An 18,638-nucleotide genomic window follows, 5' to 3' on the forward strand; every position below is an offset into this window, starting at 1 on the left:
ATTATGTGTATGTTATATTAAATGTCTAAAACATGCTAATTTGTGTCAATCAGAGAACTGTATTATTATACATAACAACTACGTCTTTACATTGTAATCTTTGTTATCTTTTGCATATATTTTTGTTATCTATATATTCGTTTCATTATAACTATGTGGAACTAATTTAAAATAATTCACCAGTTTTATAAAAAGCAGACTTGATTTGCATCTTACTTATATTTTTGTAAGATATATATTATATATATCTTATACACATATGTTGCAGACTCTTTATAAATTCAGTGTTTTTACACAAAAGGTCTGGACTTTAGGGACTAAACCTTTTTTGTAACAATAATTTATAAAAAGTCTATACAACATCTATATATATCATTTTTCTTATACTAATTTATGAGTGTAGATATACATAAAACGTCTTATATATGATATAAACGTGTTCAGTGCAACAAGTTTCTAGTCACGATCTCATGATATTAACATCTTTGGTATATATTTATATCTTTCTTATGCGTGATACCTAGCATGAAATGTGCAAAATATGGAATGATTATTTCTCGAAGTGACTAGCTTTGCTCAATTCAGTTCTTGTATCTTTAACACGCCTCGCGCTCACAATTTCCCATTTTGCGAACAGAAAAATATCTCGACAGATATGTAGATTTTAATCATAAAATTTTTTTCAACACTCGTAAACTCTATCATCGTCCTATATAAGCGAAAACCAGGAAACGAGTTTGTACATTCACAACTGATCTATACGAATACTGCTGCGAATACCTCATTAAAGGTAAAATCATTATTACGCCTAATAGTTATTGCAAATTCAACTCTATATATGCGTTTAATATATACTGAACACTTAGGGACTAAGAAAAGGAACGTTTCAGTTATATCGATACTTTGAGAGTCTTATATATAGCGCGAGTCACTGGAAATAAAAGTGTCCTTAGACTAGAGGTGCGAAAGAAATTATATAGAGTACAATTTGGATGATTTTTAACATTTTTACAATTACACATTAAATAGGAATAATAATTTCTATTGAAAGGGAAATAATTATATCTCTGTTGTATCTACCTTTATCTAATTTGCGTTCCACAGACATCTTTTTGTACAGGATGTCCAATAAGAAATTACTGAAGCTAATTAGCTGTCATTTTTTAATGCATGCAGTTATTGAGAAAACAAAAATTATGTTGGAAAGAGGAAAGTCTGCAGTTTTTAATGGATATAAATAAAATGTTTGTATACCAGTTTGTTTTATTGATAAAAAATAATGAAAAAAATGCTAATAATCACATAAAATCATATAAACTAATGATAAATATTTTCAACAATGTCAGATTTAATAGCAACTATTAAAAGAATCGTCAATAACATTAAAAATGACATGTTAGAAAAAGTTTTTTACGAGTTTTCGTAAAAGAACAGAATTTTGTACAAATTCAAATGGGTACGCACTTAAAAAATATTAATCTTTAGCTTACATATGTGATTGTCATCACTTTTTTCAATAAAATAAACTAGTACACAAACATTTTATTTATATCCGTTAAAACTGTAGACTTTCCTCTTTTCAACACAATTTTTGTTTTCTCAATAATTGTATGTATTAAAAAATGACAATTGATTAGTTTCAGCAATTTCCTATAGGACACCCTGTATATTCTATTTCCAGTGACTCGCCTTGTACACTTTTATCGCTCGCGTTTTCACAATTTCTCGTCTTATAGCTTTTGTGTTTACGGAAGATACATGTATGTATAAGGTCTACGTCCTACATTGTCATTTGCATGAAATATTAACGGTGAGATTGTACAATCAAAATGCGTCCTTTATGTTCTGAAACTGTCGCACAGCCAGGTCCACTGGCAAGTTGAACTTGTAACTGGTAAGGCGGTCCAAGGTGTGAAACGCGTCCTGGAAACCTGAAAGTTTTTTTTCCCAGGTCAGATATATCACTCATCGTTTTTGATTTATCAAATCTTCGCACACATACCTGTCTTTACGACGTAACTCCACGAGAGATAATAATTTTCCAAAAGATATTGGCATTGCAAGATCAACTTTAGCCATGTCACCAGTTTATTCGCACTAAAAAAACAACAATTAATTTTAATAAAAATTGTACTAATAGTTATAATTAATTATAGCTATTATTTATTAGCAGATAGCAATTATAGTTATTTATTATAGCTATAAAAGGTATAATAACTATAATCAATAGCTTTAATTAATAAGTATGACGTTATTACTCACTTCAAAGCCGCACATACAAACGCCTTAAAGTGCGAATCGTAACTTCTCTTGTACGGACTGTGGGAGGCGATAATGTTACCTATAGTCGTCAATAAACTCTAAAAAGATACATAAAGATATATAAATATATATATATATATATATATATATATATATAAAAGATAAATATTAAGCATATTATACACATACATATTATATATATAAATATATTACATGTAGATATTATACAATAAATATTATATCTGAGGTAACAAATTGACGTCATAAACATCAAAATGACGTCATTTTGACGTTTAATGACGTCAGTTTACTACTTGGTATAATATATGTACATATTAAAATATATAAATATTATATATATATATATATATTAAATATTATATTTTATATATAATAAATATAATAAATATATTTTATATATAATAAATATATATAAAATATAATATAAATTTAATATAAATATTAATTTATACAAATAATATTAATATATAATATGTATGTATATATTAACATAAACATCCTGCATATATATCTTTTATAACGTAAACACCTGCTTCGAGGAGGCTATCCTGCCCGCGGCGAGGTCGAGGTTGAAGCTCTGCGACAGCTTCTGCGCGGGACTGGAGTTGTAACGTTGGCCGTTCTTGATCTCGTAGTACTTCAGTATCAGTTCCCAGACGTGCATGAAGTTCGCCGAGGTGACGTCGCGCTGGGGGAAGCAGCCGACGAACGGGACGACGCTGGATCCGGAGCGCGTCACGTCCGCGGTCAGGCCGTGCTGGACGAGATCCCTGACGGAGACGGCGAGGTGCTTCCTCACCGCGGAGGTGAGCCTCGCGCTGGCGTGGGACGCCGTGTCCGAGTCGGACGTGTAATCGTTCTCGTCATCGACGACGACGTCGTCGTCGTCGTCGTCGTCGTCGTCGTCGTCCTCCTCGTCGTCGGGATGCTGCTGGCGATGCTGGTCCCGCCGCTGCGACATCTCCGCGAGCGTCTCCAGGACGTGCTCGACGGCGATGTCCAGCCTGGTGCGCAGATCGCGCCAACTATGCACCGGGTTCCTCTTCATCCCGAAGTTACGCCGCACCCTCTCGCTGCCGCAGCCCAGCTGCGACATCAGGAACATGTGCAGGAGCGCGACCACCTTCCGCACGGTGTTCAAAGTCCTGGTGCGGTTTACGTCATCTTCGACGGCTGACCCTCGTCCTCGGTCGAAGCGCCGTTTCGAGTTGTACGAGGTCGACGAGGCACCGGAACCACCCGCGTGAACCGGACACGCGCACGTGCAAGCTAAGGTCTCCGTACTGACCTCGCCTTGGAGGTAGTTAATGAAGCGCTCCAGGTCGGCCACCTGGGTCTTCAACTGGCAGACGAGTTGCTCCTTCATCTTCAACGGGCTGACGATCTGAAAATAGTGATGCTATGAAATAATGTTAAATACAAAAGTTGTAGGGCTCCAAATAAAGCGCACTTTATATGGTGACCTTGACTTTGAGCTAGGGATCAAATTTAGAGGTCATTTCAAGGTCAACTTTATTTTTTAAATAAAACACCCTATTTTTCATTGCACATTCTTATAGCTTATCTCTGGAGTTTTCCAAAATACTCTTTTTTAAAGCAACTATGTGTTTTCTTTACACCAATTGATTATTCTCATTATTCCGTGCATAAAAGTATTAAGGTATGATGACCAAAAATTTTACAAGATATTTTATAATATTTGATGTAAAAAAATTGTTAACTCCAAACCTTTATAACTCAAAAAGTACTGGATAAAAAATGTTTTAGTATAGTGTTTTGGAAAGCTGTTGAGATAATAAACTACAAGAATATATGCAATAAAAAATGGAGAATTAACAAAATTAAATTGATCTTGAAATGATCTTTAAATTTGACCTTGGGTCAAAGTCAAGGTCATCATTAACATTCTAAGCATGGCAATGTTTTTCCAAGTTTCACGTACTTGACTTATGGCGTAATCGACTTGCCACCTGAGATCATCCGCTGGCAACTTGCACAGGTCGTCGACGTCGAAGTTCAGCTTCTCTTTCAAGTGACCTGCGAGCATAGTTTTATGATGATTTCGTTTCCTCTTTTGATACATCTATGATAACAATATAGTTTTGATGAAAATGTCTTAAAACATACTAATTATGATATTTTGCCTCTCGAGGATGACGCTTTGGGGTAGATCGGCGTCACCGGTTTCGTAAGCATACTTTTCGAGGTCCTCCAACTGAGACTTCAATTGACTTATCAGTTCTCTCTGCTTCGTTCTCTGCAATGCCATCTTAGACTCTACTTCCGCATCAGTAATTACATCAGTCACCTACAGCCACATATTATATTTATTAGATGCGAAAAAAATCAGGTGATATTAAATAACTGCAAACATTAAAAAAAAATATACAAAACATTTTCTCATCAGTGCTGTAAATTGTAACCAAGAAAAAAATATAGAAAATTATAACAGGCATTTAAGCATGTTTTCATCTACAACTTTCTCATCAGTGCTGTAAATTGTAACCAAGAAAAAAATATAGAAAATTATAACAGGCATTTAAGCATGTTTTCATCTACAACAGTTTAAATTAATGATACGTAGAGAAGGATTGGATGTGTCTGGATGTGTAAATAAAGTGGATAAACGAAAGAAAAATACATGGCAAAATTTTATTACGCATTTGGAGACAATAATTAAAAAAATAAAAACACAACACAAGCATAAAATATAACAATAAGTTCATATCTTATATAAATAAATAGAATGAAAAACAGAAAAAATACATGAAATATAATAAATAAGAAATAGATATAAAAATATAGTAAACATATATAATATATAATGTTTACTATGCATATATCAAAAGAACAAAAAAACATTGGTATTAAAAATAAATATAAATTCACATCTTGCATAAATGGAATAATTTAAAATAAAAATGACATAAAATATAATAAATAAAAGATAGATGTAAAAATACAATATAAAAAAATAGTAAAAATTATATATTGCACATTCAGATATTCAAAGAATAGAAAATAGAGATATTAAACATAAATATGAATTCAAATTTCACATAAATAAATGAAATGCAAAACAAAAATGGCAAACTATAATAAAAATACGAAATAGAAGTAAAAATATAAAAAGGAAAAAATGACTAGATACAAATAAAGCTATCCATCAAAGCGATAAAAACGAAGTTGCTAAACAAAGCGATAGAGAAATCAACGTTGCAGGTCTATCGATGAAAATATTGCAGAAAAGTCGTCTACGCTGAGAAAAATGTAGAAAATGTGCTCTCTGTGATTCTTACACTTCGATCACAGGCTACGGGAGAGATCGGCGTGATAGATCTGCTCTCTAACAATAAACTATTGGGTACATCCGGTATTCCCCTAAATGCGAATTCCTCCAACTCTTTGAGCAGTGTTTCCTTCTCGCTGGCTGGCGCGTCCACGATCTGCCGTAGACGAAACTGAACCTGCGCAAGGGAGTTTTCATTAAGCAATATGTGAGAAGAAGGACAATTAAGTAAGTATAATTGTGGATGAATATAATAATTAGATCCTTGTACCTGAGCAAAGTGAGTGGTTAGTGCTATCAAAGATGAGTTCAACATCTCCTGTTCCTCCTCCAGCATCTTCACCCTTTCCATATCGTACGTAAGACTGGAAACACAAGAGAGAATTATGTAATCTGTCTAATGTGCGCTCTTTTGGATAAGCTTTATCTTCCATTTACATTTTTAATCGCAAGTTTACATAATAATGTGATAAAATAGAAGAAATATAATATATTGTAATATGTAAAAATAATATTAACATATATACAGGACGTTTTCAAAAATAGGTGGCTAATTTATCTATTGTTAATTTATAAATAGAATGTTTTGTTTTATTAACGCATAGTTTAAAAATTCTAATTTCTCATACTTTTATATTAAATAATTAAAATAAGATTTTTGTAGATATAACATTTTTTAATCAAAATAATTTCTCAAACAAGCTATTCAAGTTTTTTACACTCATTAAGGATTACCCTGTTACAAGTTATTATATTTGAAATAAAGATTTTCCAACAATAATAATTAATTCATAAATAAAATGTTTCATTTTTAGCATATGGCAACTAAATATTTTTATCATTTATCATTGCATCAATAAAACATTGATCTCTCATAGTTCTACAACTAATTGAGATGCGACCAATTTTGTTGCTCCAACATTTTTTACTTAAAACGATCTCTTGAACAAGTTGTTCAAATGTTTTTGCAGATCACCCTGTATAATTAATTATAGTTGAAGCAGAAGAAAGAAACGCACTCCTCGACATTGGCGTTGACGTATTTGTACTCGTCCCCGAACTCGTCGCCGTCGTTGGCGCCCACCGGAGCCCATCTCTCCCCGGAGGGTCTGCTCTCGCTGCTCTCGTCCGAGTTCTCGATCTCGTCGCTCTCGCAGAGGGCCCGCGACGTACCCCGCCGTACCCCGTCCGCGGTCTCCTTGTCGCTCGTCAGCTGATCGGCCGTCTCCTGGGGGAACGCGCATTAATATACGAGAGAAACATATTAATATCGATCTGTACGATTCCTCGCGCGTATATTCTCTGGGATCGCCAGATGACAGCTGGCGATACGTCTGTGCGTGATTGTTTACGTACCATGACAGCTCGCGGCTCCCGACGTTATCGCGACGACTGTCACTCGCACGCAGGCGATCCGGGGACTTCTCAGAGATTGCGGACTCTCCTCTTTTTCTCTCCCTTTCTCCCTTTTTTCCGATATCTAAATCATCGTTAATTGATCAGCTGCGCACGTGTACAGCCGTGACGCCACAGACGTCAAAGACGAAGTGCTCCATAGATCATAAGACAAGGGAGAGAATGGACGCGGGATGGGAAAGTCGTGGTTCGAAGAGCATGCGCAGTAATGTTAAGTGTCACTATTTTAATGAAAAATATTGTTATACATATATATATATATATTATTTAGATATTAAACAATAGGAGAGAGAGATAGAAAAAAAATTAGAAATTTCTAAAGTGCAGAAGTATAGAAAGTGTAAAGGTGCAGAAGTATAGTAAGTGTAGAGCTGCAGAAATATAGAAAGTGTAGAGGTGCGGAAGTATAGTAAGCGTAGAGGTGCAAAAGTATAGTAATTATAGAGGTACAGAAGTATAAATAGTGTAGAGGTACAGAAGTATAGTTAATGTAGAGTTACAGAAGTATAGACAGTGTAGAGGTGCGGAAGTATAGTAAGTGTAGAGGTGCAAAAGTATAGTAATTATAGAGGTGCAGAAGTATAGTAAATGTAGAGCTGCATAAGTATAGACAGTGTAGAATTGCGGAAGTATAGTAAGTGTAGAGATGTAAAAGTATAGTAATTATAGAGATAGAGACAGAAGTATAGTAAATGTAAAGCTGCAGAAGTATAAACAGTGTAGAGGTGCAGAAGTATAGTAAGTGTAGAAGTGCAGAAGTATAGATAGTGTAGAGATACAGAAAGTATAGAAAGTGTAGAGATACAGAAGTATAGAAAGTAGAGACGTGCAGAAGTATAGAAAGTGTAGAAGTACGGAAGTATAGAAAGTGTAGAAGTGCAGAAGTATAGAAAGTGTAGAAGTATAGGAAGTGTAGAAGTGCAGAAGTATAAAAAATGTAAAAGTACGGAAGTATATAAAATGTAGAAGTGCGAAAGTATAGAAAGTGTAGAAGTGCAGAAGTATAAAAAGTGTAGGTGTAGAAGTGCCAAAGTATAGAAAATGCAGAAAGTGTAAAATTAAAAAGTGCAGAAGTGTAAAGAGACAGGGGCAAAAATCGACGGCCAGTGACCTCTCTATTCTTCTTGCCACGTCTATGACGTATCTCGGAGCGGTTGAAGGTTGAAGGTTATGTCATTTGTATAACATGGCGTCGAACGAGAGTGGAGATTTTCAAAAGATACTGGAGTATCGGATTTACAAATGCTCCAGCTATTCTTCTTGTTACATACCCGAGTGAGTGTTCGAGTCGACGTTCGTAAGTCATAATTTTCCGTCATTCTTCTCCAAGGACGGCGAAAATATCCTGCACCGCGGTTTCTTAACCTAAAAAAACAATTTTCCAGCGAAATCTTTTCAAAATTTCCTTACTCGAAATAATAAAGCGAAAAAAAATGATCGAAAATTAGCAATTGTCTCATCCCGATTCATCTTTTTCCAGAAATATCATGGTCGATAAACCATCGGATCAGACGTCACGTTGGTCCTCGGATATCGACAATCATCCTCAGGTAAGAATTACCCCGAGTATTATTTAGCCCACCATTTGTACTAATTTTATCTTTATTTTATTTTATGTTTCAGTACCTTATTCTCAAACTTCAAAGTCCTTCCATCGTCAAGTACATCACCTTTGGCAAATACGAGAAGACGCATGTGTGTAACATAAAGAAATTTAAGATATTTGGTGGATTGGAACCAGAAAACATGATGGAGCTGCTGGAGAGGTATAGACAATTCTTTCTCCTCATCAATTCGCCTCCTTCGTCATTTAACCTGGACTTTAATGTTTTAGCGGACTGAGGAACGACTCGATACCAGAGACCTTCGATCTGAAGCATATTCTGGGAAACGAAGGCAACTGCTTTCCCATCCGATACTTGAAGGTTCTTCCACTGCAGTCTTGGGGTCCTAGTTTCAACTTTTCCATATGGCACATTAGATTAACCGGTATCAATGAATCCAAGATTGTAAGGCCTTGTCTGGAGCGGTTCAACATGGTAAATCTATCAACGAGATGAGAAAGATTTATCTGTCATTTTTATTTATTACCAATTTCCAAGAGATATAATCAATCTGTCGCATCGCAGTACCGGCAGAAGGAGATAATAAGGCTGTGCATGAAACACTTTCGACAAATGGAGCAACCCGAGATCGTGGAGACCCTGCAGAGGGTCACCGGCGTCCCGCTGGAAGATTCGCGGCTGTCGACGTTGTACAACCTTTTGGTTACCAAGGGCGATCACTTTCAGGCGGAGCGTTTCATCAGCAACGCGCTCTCGAGTGAGTCCGAACGCGCGAGTCGGATCGCGTCTCAGTAATCTTCCCCTTCGTATGTCTGTCTCATAGCCTGTTGATAGCTTATAACATCGTTAAATGCGTTAATTTTTAGTGGGGCTCTTAAGCGATTATATCAATGCTCAAACTTATAGAGCAATTTGGACCAAGTTATCGTCTAGCGAGCCCAAACCCGGAATGCGGGGAGGTCATCAGATGGTGCTAGGACCCTACGGCCGAGGTACTTTATCTCTTCGGCGGATGGGACGGTAATCAGGACCTCTCTGACCTTTGGTCCTACGATATAGAAGGTGCGAAATGGACTCTAATATGCAAGGATACCGAGGCGGTGGTAGGTAGTACTCGATAACTTTTATCGTAATGTATGATTTATCTCTGAATTATTTATTAATATTATTAAATAACTTACTATTAGTATTATTAAATATAAGATTAATATTAATATTATTAATACGTATATAATATTAATATTATTTTAATATATATATTAACATTTATTAAATAACTTACTATTAACAATTTTCAAGTAAGAATTTTAATTATTTATTATAAATATTATTTATTTAATTTAATAATTCATTAATATGAATTATTTATATGAATTGAATTATTTATTAATTTATTTTGAATTAATTTAATCCCAATAATATAGTTATGCAAAGATATATAAGTTTATGAAATATAGTCTACGTAAAGTCCTCGTTGACTCATTTTGCTTACTTCTAGGGTGGTCCGAGCGCGCGTTCCTGCCACAAGATGTGCCTAGATCCTCAAAGACGGCAACTGTTCACCTTGGGCAGGTATCTGGACACGCAGTATCGCACGTGCGAGAATTTGAAGAGCGACTTTTACGTCTACGACATCGAGTCGGGCAAGTGGACGCGAATCTCGGAGGATACGGGGACCATGGGCGGGCCGCCCCTTGTTTTCGATCATCAGATGTCCATGGACGTGGAGAAACGCACCATTTACGTATTCGGCGGACGAGTACTAGCTCATCCAACGAAGTGAGTTGTGTAGAGTTTCTTAAGTTTTGACGTTTCAATTCTAACGATGATGTTGATGATGATGATGATGATTGTTGTTATGATGATTCCTCAGTGCCGACGAACACGGTCTGATACCGGAGCCGCACTTCTCGGGTCTGTACTCTTATCACGTGCCGACCGGCACTTGGACCAGACTCGCCTGTGATATCGCCGACAAGCCCTGCTCGAGAGATATGCCGATCTATAGATCCCGGGCAGGCCACTCCATGCTGTTCCATCCGGTCGGTTCAGGTTCTCCCTTCTCTAGACTGCTCCCTAGACGTTAAGGGACATCAGTAACCTCGCGTAATTCTTCCAGCGATCGAGAAAGCTGTATATATTCGCCGGTCAGAGAGGCAAGGAATATCTGAGCGACTTCTTCACCTACGAAGTCGACACGCAGCACGTCGAGTACATCAATTACAACGAGTTCGGCACGACGAAGGAATCCGGTCATGTACCCGCAGCCGGATTCACCCAGAGAGCGACCATGGATCCTGAGCTCGGCGAAATTTACGTTTTATCGGTTTGTGTCTCGCGCTCGAGAGATTTAGCGTTAAAATTAAGCATTAAAATTACATATAAAGTAAAATTAAAAAATTAAGATTGATAAATAAATTAATAAATAATTATATTAATAAATAATTTAATTTAATGAATTATTAAATTGTATAAGTAATAATATTTATAATAAAATATTTATTATAAATATAATTATTTATAATAAATAATTAAAATTTTTACTTAATAATTGTTAATTGTAACTTATTTAATAAATATTAATAAGTAATACATATTAAAATAATATTAATATTATATACATATTAATAATATTAATACATATTAATCTTATTTAATAATATTAATAAATAATTCAGAGATAAATGTAGATACATTACGATAAAAGTATATAATATATAATTGTATAATCTATATATAATCATATATATTTAATATAATTTAGTGTATAAAAAATACACAATATTTTTCAGGGTCTGAGCAAGGATAAGGATAAGAGGGATGATAACGTGCAAAATTCTTTCTGGGTGTACAATATTCAGAGCAGCAAATGGTCATGCATATATCGCAACTGAGAATGTCGGCGAGAAATATTGGAGCAAAATGCAGGATTACGAGCCGTGTCCGCGATTTGCGCATCAACTCGTTTATGATCATACAAGGAAGGTGCGTTGTTTCTCTCTAAATAAATGTTTTTATTATTAAATTATTAAATAATGCCTTTTTGACACAACGATTAAAACATTTTAACTGTAAAAGTGTAACTTTTCTATAAAAATTAAACAAATACATAATTAAAGATAAATATATTATATATATATATATATATATATATAGAATTATAGTTGTAATTAATTTATATAAATAGTTTTAATTAATTTAATTCTTGTCATTTTTTAATAAAAAAAAATAAATGACGATTTCAGTAATAATATTTCACTTTTCCATCAGGTTCATTTTCTATTTGGTGGCAATCCAGGCAGATCTTGCTTACCAAATCTGCGTCTCGATGATTTTTGGCAATTGGAATTGTGCCGGCCTACGGCTGAACAGATCTTGAGGAGATGCAAATTGATCATTAGGAAGCACAAGTTCAAAGAACTCGCCTTGAGCAACAGCATAGAAGCTCTTGAGTATCTGCAAACCAAGATCTTTGAGATTATCGATCACAGTGATACGCAGCAGACGAGAGAGGTAAAAAAAAATCATATATTTATATATATTCATATATTTTATATTTTACATATTTTATATTATATATTTTTTATAATTTTTATATATTATATATGTATATATATATATATATATATATAATACATATATAAATATATATAATATATATATTATATTATTTAATATATATTTGATATATTATATATTTATTTAATATATATTTTATATATTAAAAGTTTACATGAGATATATATATATATATATATATATATATAATATTATTTATTTATGTTTATTATTCGCAATTTGGTCTCTATCTAACTGCTACTTCTTTGCAGTTTCAATTACTGACGTCGATATTATTCCGGAAGCAGAACGGCTCGTTGGAAGACGTCTCCCAGCCGGACTCGGCGATCCTGAACGAAGTGGCGGCGGGGACGGCGACGCAGCAGTGCTCGCACGCACGCGACGTGCACAATCTGCGGACCGAGCTCTACGACAAGCTCGCGGAATTCTTCCCGGAATCGTTGACGCAACCGCGGGCGAATCTGATCGATCTCCTGCCGTTATAATCGGACCGGATTCCTCATCGGGACCCCGAATGACGGAATGTTCTCTGGTGCATGTTACATTATTCTTTTTCTTTTTTTTTTTTTTTCGTTCGACGACTCGAAAGTTTCTCTTCTTCGTTGCAACTTTGTAGATCGACGACGAACTTTGCCATAATTTTATATACTGGCGCGATTTGCTCCTCCGTGTTACGTAATAAATATTTTCATATTTTAATCGAGAATGAATAATAGGGAGAGAAAAAACGGATTACATTGTTTCAACTCCCTGTTGTGCAATTTTATTTATTTCGTTTTGTTAGAATTGTTGGAAAATTTTCTTTCCTTTTCGCAAAAGAAACCCAGCAGAGCATTCTCTTGTTATTTATACTTATTTACAATTATGTATGATTTTTGTGAGACGAATCCCCCCTCGGAACTTTGTGATATCGATAGCTTTCTAATCGACTGGTTAGCTAATAACATAAGTAAGCTAGACATTGATTTTATATAGGTAATCTCTTCCATATTCTGTAACTATGCGTTATTATACAGCGCGGCCATAAAGTTGTTATTATGTTTACTGCAATAATATATATATATATATATATATATATATATATATATATATATATCGAACAAAGGGCTGAAGAAAAAAAATGCGCTAAGAAGGTTCTCTTCAAACGAAATAATTTTATATTCACAGGATGTTTTATTCAACACGATATATATACTCGAATTTATTTTATTTTATTTTATTTTTTTTTAAGCTAGAGAAACTATTTCGCTTCGCTAAATTATTTAAATTATTTAAATTTAGCGAAACGAATGATATTTTTTTCTAGTTAAAAAAGGAATATATGTAGTGACGAAAAGAGACGTAGAAAATATTACGATCGTGATTCATCATATGATCCTTATCCAATCAATTATAATTTCAATTTCTAGTTAATTTAATAAATGATACTTTACTAATTACGATTTTAAATTATAATTCATTGTATAACAAGAAATTTTTTGCATTGGAGATTGTAATATTTGTTTACGCCACGATTGAATAATTATCTCTCTCATTTTCAACGCTAACAAAAGCAACAACCCATCCAGGTAGAACATAAACTCATATAATGACGTCATCATGACTTTATTCACCAGAAATCATAAATTTCAAAAGTCCCCTAATATAAGATAATTGCTTATATAATTTTCAAAAAATTTATGTTGCTTATTGAATATTAGTATAATAGAATAAATAAAAATTATAATATAAAAAAAATTTTTCAAAATAAATTTTAAGTGACGTCATTATGAGTTTTATGTTTCACGTGCAAACGTTTTATATTTCAAGTAGCAAATTGACGTCATAGACGTCAAGATGACGTCACTTTGACGCCTAATGACGTCATTCAACGTCAAAATGACATACATTTGCTATTTGGGAGATATATTTCGAGTTGACTAAAACTTCTTGCTTTTTCTCATGCAAAATATCTTTTCATTAGATGTACCAATTTCAAAATACTTTCATTTATTCCTTTTCAATTGATCGAAGAAGATTCGAGTTTTCTCACCAGGAATGCCTTTCGACGAGATGTGAAATTTGAAAAAAAAATGTTACATTGCAAATATCGATGCGAGTTGATAATGGGGACTTGTTTTTCCCCCTTCTCGACTTCTCCATAGATATATATTCTTCCTTTCTAATTGTTTATTAATTTGACGCAAGGCTAAATTAAACAAAAAAAAAGAATTTTAGACTCGTTAGCGTGTAGATATTCGCATTATAGTCAAACGTGAGATCTTGTTTTTTCTGTATCCTACTTAATTTGCACTTGTTTTATTGTATACATTCGTTGGCTGAAAGTTTCTTGTATATACCTTGTTTTCCCCATAATCAGCCTCGCGAGTTAAAAAAAAAATAAAATTATTGTAGTATATATAAGCGAGAGAAAATATATAATGCGACTTATATGTATATTTGTGAAACGTTATAGAAGAAGCGAGAGACTATATGCTAAGATCCGAACGTGGCTTACCTTTGTACATATATAATTAATTAATACAAAACGTGAGGAAAGTGCGGAAATTTTTTATATAATTGTGATTCTCTCCAGAGAGTTGTACGCTAGATTACTATATATATATATAATGGAATTGTAAAGAGAAAATAAAAGAGCGAAGAGAGAGAGAGAGAGAGACGCCAGTATATATACATATATAAATATGAGATACGTGTAGAGACGAAAAAAGTGTAGTTTTTTTCTGCTGTAATAATTCATATAATAAAAGAAGACGCGAGAGACGACGTGTCGCTCTGCCATTCCTCTGATATATAAATACACATATAATGGACGTCTCGAAGTTAGAAGAACCAGAGAATGTTAGAATATATATATATATATTGATTTCTTCGTGCTTCGAGAAATAGAGATAACATATGTCTATATATAGTCGCGCGAATACTCTCTAGTCAAATAATGAAAGCAAATAATAATAAATGTTTATAAAGTACGTTTATGAAGCTAACAATGAGTTTGGGATTTATTTTACACTTCAAGAATGCCAAATTTATCATTCAATTTATTCATCCAAATGCATTCTCCATCCAAGAGATTTATCATCCCAAGTAGAACAGAAAATCAAAATGATATTATTTTGATTTTCTGTTCTATTTGGGATATAAATTATAATTTTATATTATATATATATATATATATATATATATATATATATAAAATTATAATATACAATAATTATAATATGTATATAATTATAATATTACAGCTTTATAATTATAATATCTTTATAATATGAGTATGTGTATATATATATACATTATACATAAATATATGTATAATATACAAATGCAATATATATCGCATGAGAAGAGACGGACAAATGCATAAACATTAACGGTTTGCGTTAACAATGGATTTTTTTCGAAGAACTGAAAGAGACCAATAATTGATCGATAACATGTAAAAAATATAACTGTAAAGTTTCTCAGTCTCTCTAATTATTAATGTTAAATGTGTATATATGTGTATGAGCAATATATGTAAATTATAGTGTACTCTTATTGCGAGGAAGCTTTATACATCGTAATTTGCAGCTGCGTTAATTTTCCCCTGCGTCCATTAATTATTTTTACGAAAATATACGTGCTTACAACGATATAATATCACGTGCTCCGTTCAACTTTATGTGTATGTATATATATTATATATATATATGTATTTATTACTAAAATTACGTTAAAACTTTGGTAAGACTTGATATATGTGTCGTGTCCCTGATAATGGGACTCGAAAGATTCAAAAGCCTAGATTTTAGAAGCACCACTGATAAGTTAGCGAAAAACTGGAAGTATCATATAAGAAGACACAAGAGTCGAACGGGAAAAAATAACAGTAGCAATATATGTATAATAACAAAAGAGACCAAAATATTCGGCTCTACCGGCCATTTGTAATAAGGAATCTGTGCAGTCGCCTAAATAATTGCAGCGTAAACAAATTTACGCGATTAGATTTGTTAATATTATCTTGGAGTCTGGCAGACCATCGAGAATGTAATGAGGAGAATTTGCCATGGACGCGAAATCGGCTTTGAACAACGTCAACTGGAGCTCCTTTCGCGCCTTCTGAACGATATAAACCATCAGAGAGAGTCCCACTAATATCTGTAATAACAGCGAGATAAGAGAAAGATTATTTTGACTTTCTTTTACAGAAACATGTTACACAAACGTACCTGGAAACAAAAAACTACGTAGCCGGTCGCGGCCGTGGATCTGTCCTCCAGGACATCCTGCATCGACCTCAAACTGCTGCCCAAGTACACATTGATTAATTGCGCTGGCAGCAAACCTATTGCGCTTGCTATATGGTAATGAAAACCACCTATGTTGCTCACCTAATTATACAAATACAAATATATAAATACATACAATCTATGTACATGTAGAATAGTATCCCAGGTAGCAATAATCTAGCTAGTCTAGGATAGTCTTACTAGTCTATAATTATCTAGCTATTCTAGAATAGTTAGCTACTCTAGGATAGTCTAACTAGTCTATGATAGTATATTTTGTAATAGTAATAGTTTAACTATTCTAGACTACATATACTATCATAGACTAGTTAGACTATTCTAAATAGGATAATCTAACTAATCTAGGATAGTCTTACTAGTCTAACTAGTCCAGGATATTCTAACTAGTCTATTCTAGACTATCACAGACTAGTAAGACTATCATAGATTAGTTCAACTATCCTAGTTTAGCTACTCAAGGAGAACAGAAGGTCAAAATGATGTCAATATGACGTCAAAATGACATAATTTTGACACTATCGTGACTTTTTGTTCTCCTTGAGTAATTTAGGATATTCTAGCAGTTATTTGATGTCATTAAACGTCAAAAGATTACATCATTTTGACTTTTAATGACATCAGTCTGCTACCTGGGGTAAAATAGTATCCCACGTAGTAAGCATACGTCATTTTGACGTCGGATGACGTCATTAGATGTCAAAACAACGTCATAAGATATCAAAGTGACGCCATAGATGTCAAAATGACATCATTTTGCTACTTAGGACATCCTATATTACACTATACATGCACACACCGCAAAAATAGTGTTCTGAAGACCAAACGGGATCGGGGTGGGTCGCGCGAAGAGGACGATCTTGAAGGCCTGAGGGCCGGAGATGACGCGGAGTATCGCCTTCGCCGTGTCGCTCTGCAAAAGAGCGCCTATCGGCAGCCTGGTGGACAGCAGTCCCAGGGTGACGTGAGCTATGGCTATCCCAAGATTCGCGGAGAGTATCACGATTGCTATGCCGTGTACAGCACCGAACAGATAGCCGCTGGCGACGATCAGGAAGAGATAGCCGATGACAATGGGGAAGGAGACCACGGTGAACAGGCCTATAAAGATGACGGCGATCATCCAGCCGTTCTGATGCTCAATCCAGTGAAGGAGGACTTTGATGTAGTCCCTGCAGACAAAGACTATGGCGCCGAGGAAGGCCAGGGTCGCGATTGTAATCGCGACGTAGCATATAGAGTTGGAGTTGACGCAACTGACAACTGATGAACTCTTGGAGGGACGCATCCCGTCCTCGACGTCCTCCATGTCAATGATCTGATCCATGTTCCAAGGATCTTTCTAGTGTCTCAGGCAATTCCTCAGCGAGCATTCATCCCTGGACAGGTTGCTCTTTGGAAAATCACAAATAGTTGATAAAATCAGACAAAACAGTTGTGAAATAAATAACAATTATATAAAATTATAAATATAAATATAATATAAATATAATATTTAATATATAATATAAAAATAAAATAATAATTTAGAAGTACATTGGATATTAAATTTGATGACAGTAAGAGGTAATAATTGACAAAATCAGGCAAAATAGTGAACAATTGAAATAAATAATATAGAATTATATAAAAATATATTAAAAATATATCAAATATATAAAATATATAAATATAATATAAAGTATAATAAAGTAAAAATAATTTGCAAGTTAAATATTAAAACGATGACAATAAGAGAATTTTCACCTCGCAACTTCGTGAGTCGAGGAAGCGCAGAATCGTCCCGAAAAAACGCAGTTTTTAAAGTTCCGGTTGTCAAACGTATCATTTGGCAACATGTCATCGAAACGAAAGACAGATCTATTAAAAGCGCAAAAATATGTGCGTTACGTCGAGGAAAAAAGGCTGCATATAAACATGCAGTTCAGTTGTCATTCCAATTGCGCGTAAAATTCTCGCTAATCATCTTGCGAACAAGAAAAAAAAATATACGCAATCTCTCTCTCTCAGAGGTTTAATTAAATTAAACTGTCAAAACGATCCAGTTTTCTTGTAAACAACAGTAAACAATTGTCGGGAAAGCGTGGCAAATGAACATGAATTATGCGAACGAAGATGATAAGGATCGAAATGCGCCTTCGAAAAACGGGCCTACACGAAAGGATGAAATAAACGCGCGCGATTGGCTGCGCCATATTGTTAACGCGATCTCCC

The 18,638-nt window shown here is 34.2% G+C and overlaps 3 protein-coding genes across 3 annotated transcripts; 1 reads left to right on the forward strand and 2 right to left on the reverse strand.

Moving 5' to 3' along the window:
• Positions 1 to 39: 39 nt before the first annotated feature.
• On the reverse strand, positions 40 to 6,994 carry LOC114931650 (RUN domain-containing protein 1). Its single transcript, XM_029303779.2, has 10 exons — positions 6,929 to 6,994; positions 6,592 to 6,800; positions 5,844 to 5,937; positions 5,583 to 5,750; positions 4,411 to 4,591; positions 4,226 to 4,320; positions 2,813 to 3,667; positions 2,263 to 2,360; positions 2,003 to 2,097; positions 40 to 1,931 (listed from the first exon to the last, which is right to left on the reverse strand). Exons 1-10 carry the CDS (start codon positions 6,929 to 6,931, stop codon positions 1,825 to 1,827), a joined length of 1,905 nt encoding a protein of 634 aa, XP_029159612.2. The 5' UTR covers positions 6,932 to 6,994; the 3' UTR covers positions 40 to 1,824.
• Positions 6,995 to 8,116: 1,122 nt separating this feature from the next.
• On the forward strand, positions 8,117 to 15,122 carry muskelin (muskelin 1). Its single transcript, XM_029303777.2, is given in 14 exon segments — positions 8,117 to 8,263; positions 8,469 to 8,538; positions 8,612 to 8,754; positions 8,823 to 9,027; positions 9,118 to 9,310; positions 9,420 to 9,529; positions 9,531 to 9,656; positions 10,052 to 10,332; positions 10,427 to 10,595; positions 10,673 to 10,879; positions 11,346 to 11,444; positions 11,446 to 11,538; positions 11,824 to 12,066; positions 12,384 to 15,122. Coding segments are annotated over 14 exon segments (2,262 nt in total). The 5' UTR covers positions 8,117 to 8,174; the 3' UTR covers positions 12,618 to 15,122.
• LOC114931640 (transmembrane protein 64) lies at positions 14,081 to 18,568 on the reverse strand. The gene is made up of 4 exons (XM_029303766.2): positions 18,171 to 18,568; positions 17,224 to 17,817; positions 16,347 to 16,508; positions 14,081 to 16,275 (listed from the first exon to the last, which is right to left on the reverse strand). The coding sequence occupies exons 2-4, from the start codon at positions 17,749 to 17,751 to the stop codon at positions 16,111 to 16,113; spliced, it is 855 nt and encodes a 284-aa protein (XP_029159599.2). The 5' UTR covers positions 17,752 to 17,817; positions 18,171 to 18,568; the 3' UTR covers positions 14,081 to 16,110.
• Between the last annotated feature and the right edge of the window lie 70 nt (positions 18,569 to 18,638).

Source organism: Nylanderia fulva, unplaced genomic scaffold (assembly GCF_048542155.1).
Source record: "Nylanderia fulva isolate GAGA-0341 unplaced genomic scaffold, ASM4854215v1 Scaffold80, whole genome shotgun sequence".
Lineage (NCBI taxonomy): Eukaryota > Metazoa > Arthropoda > Insecta > Hymenoptera > Formicidae > Nylanderia > Nylanderia fulva.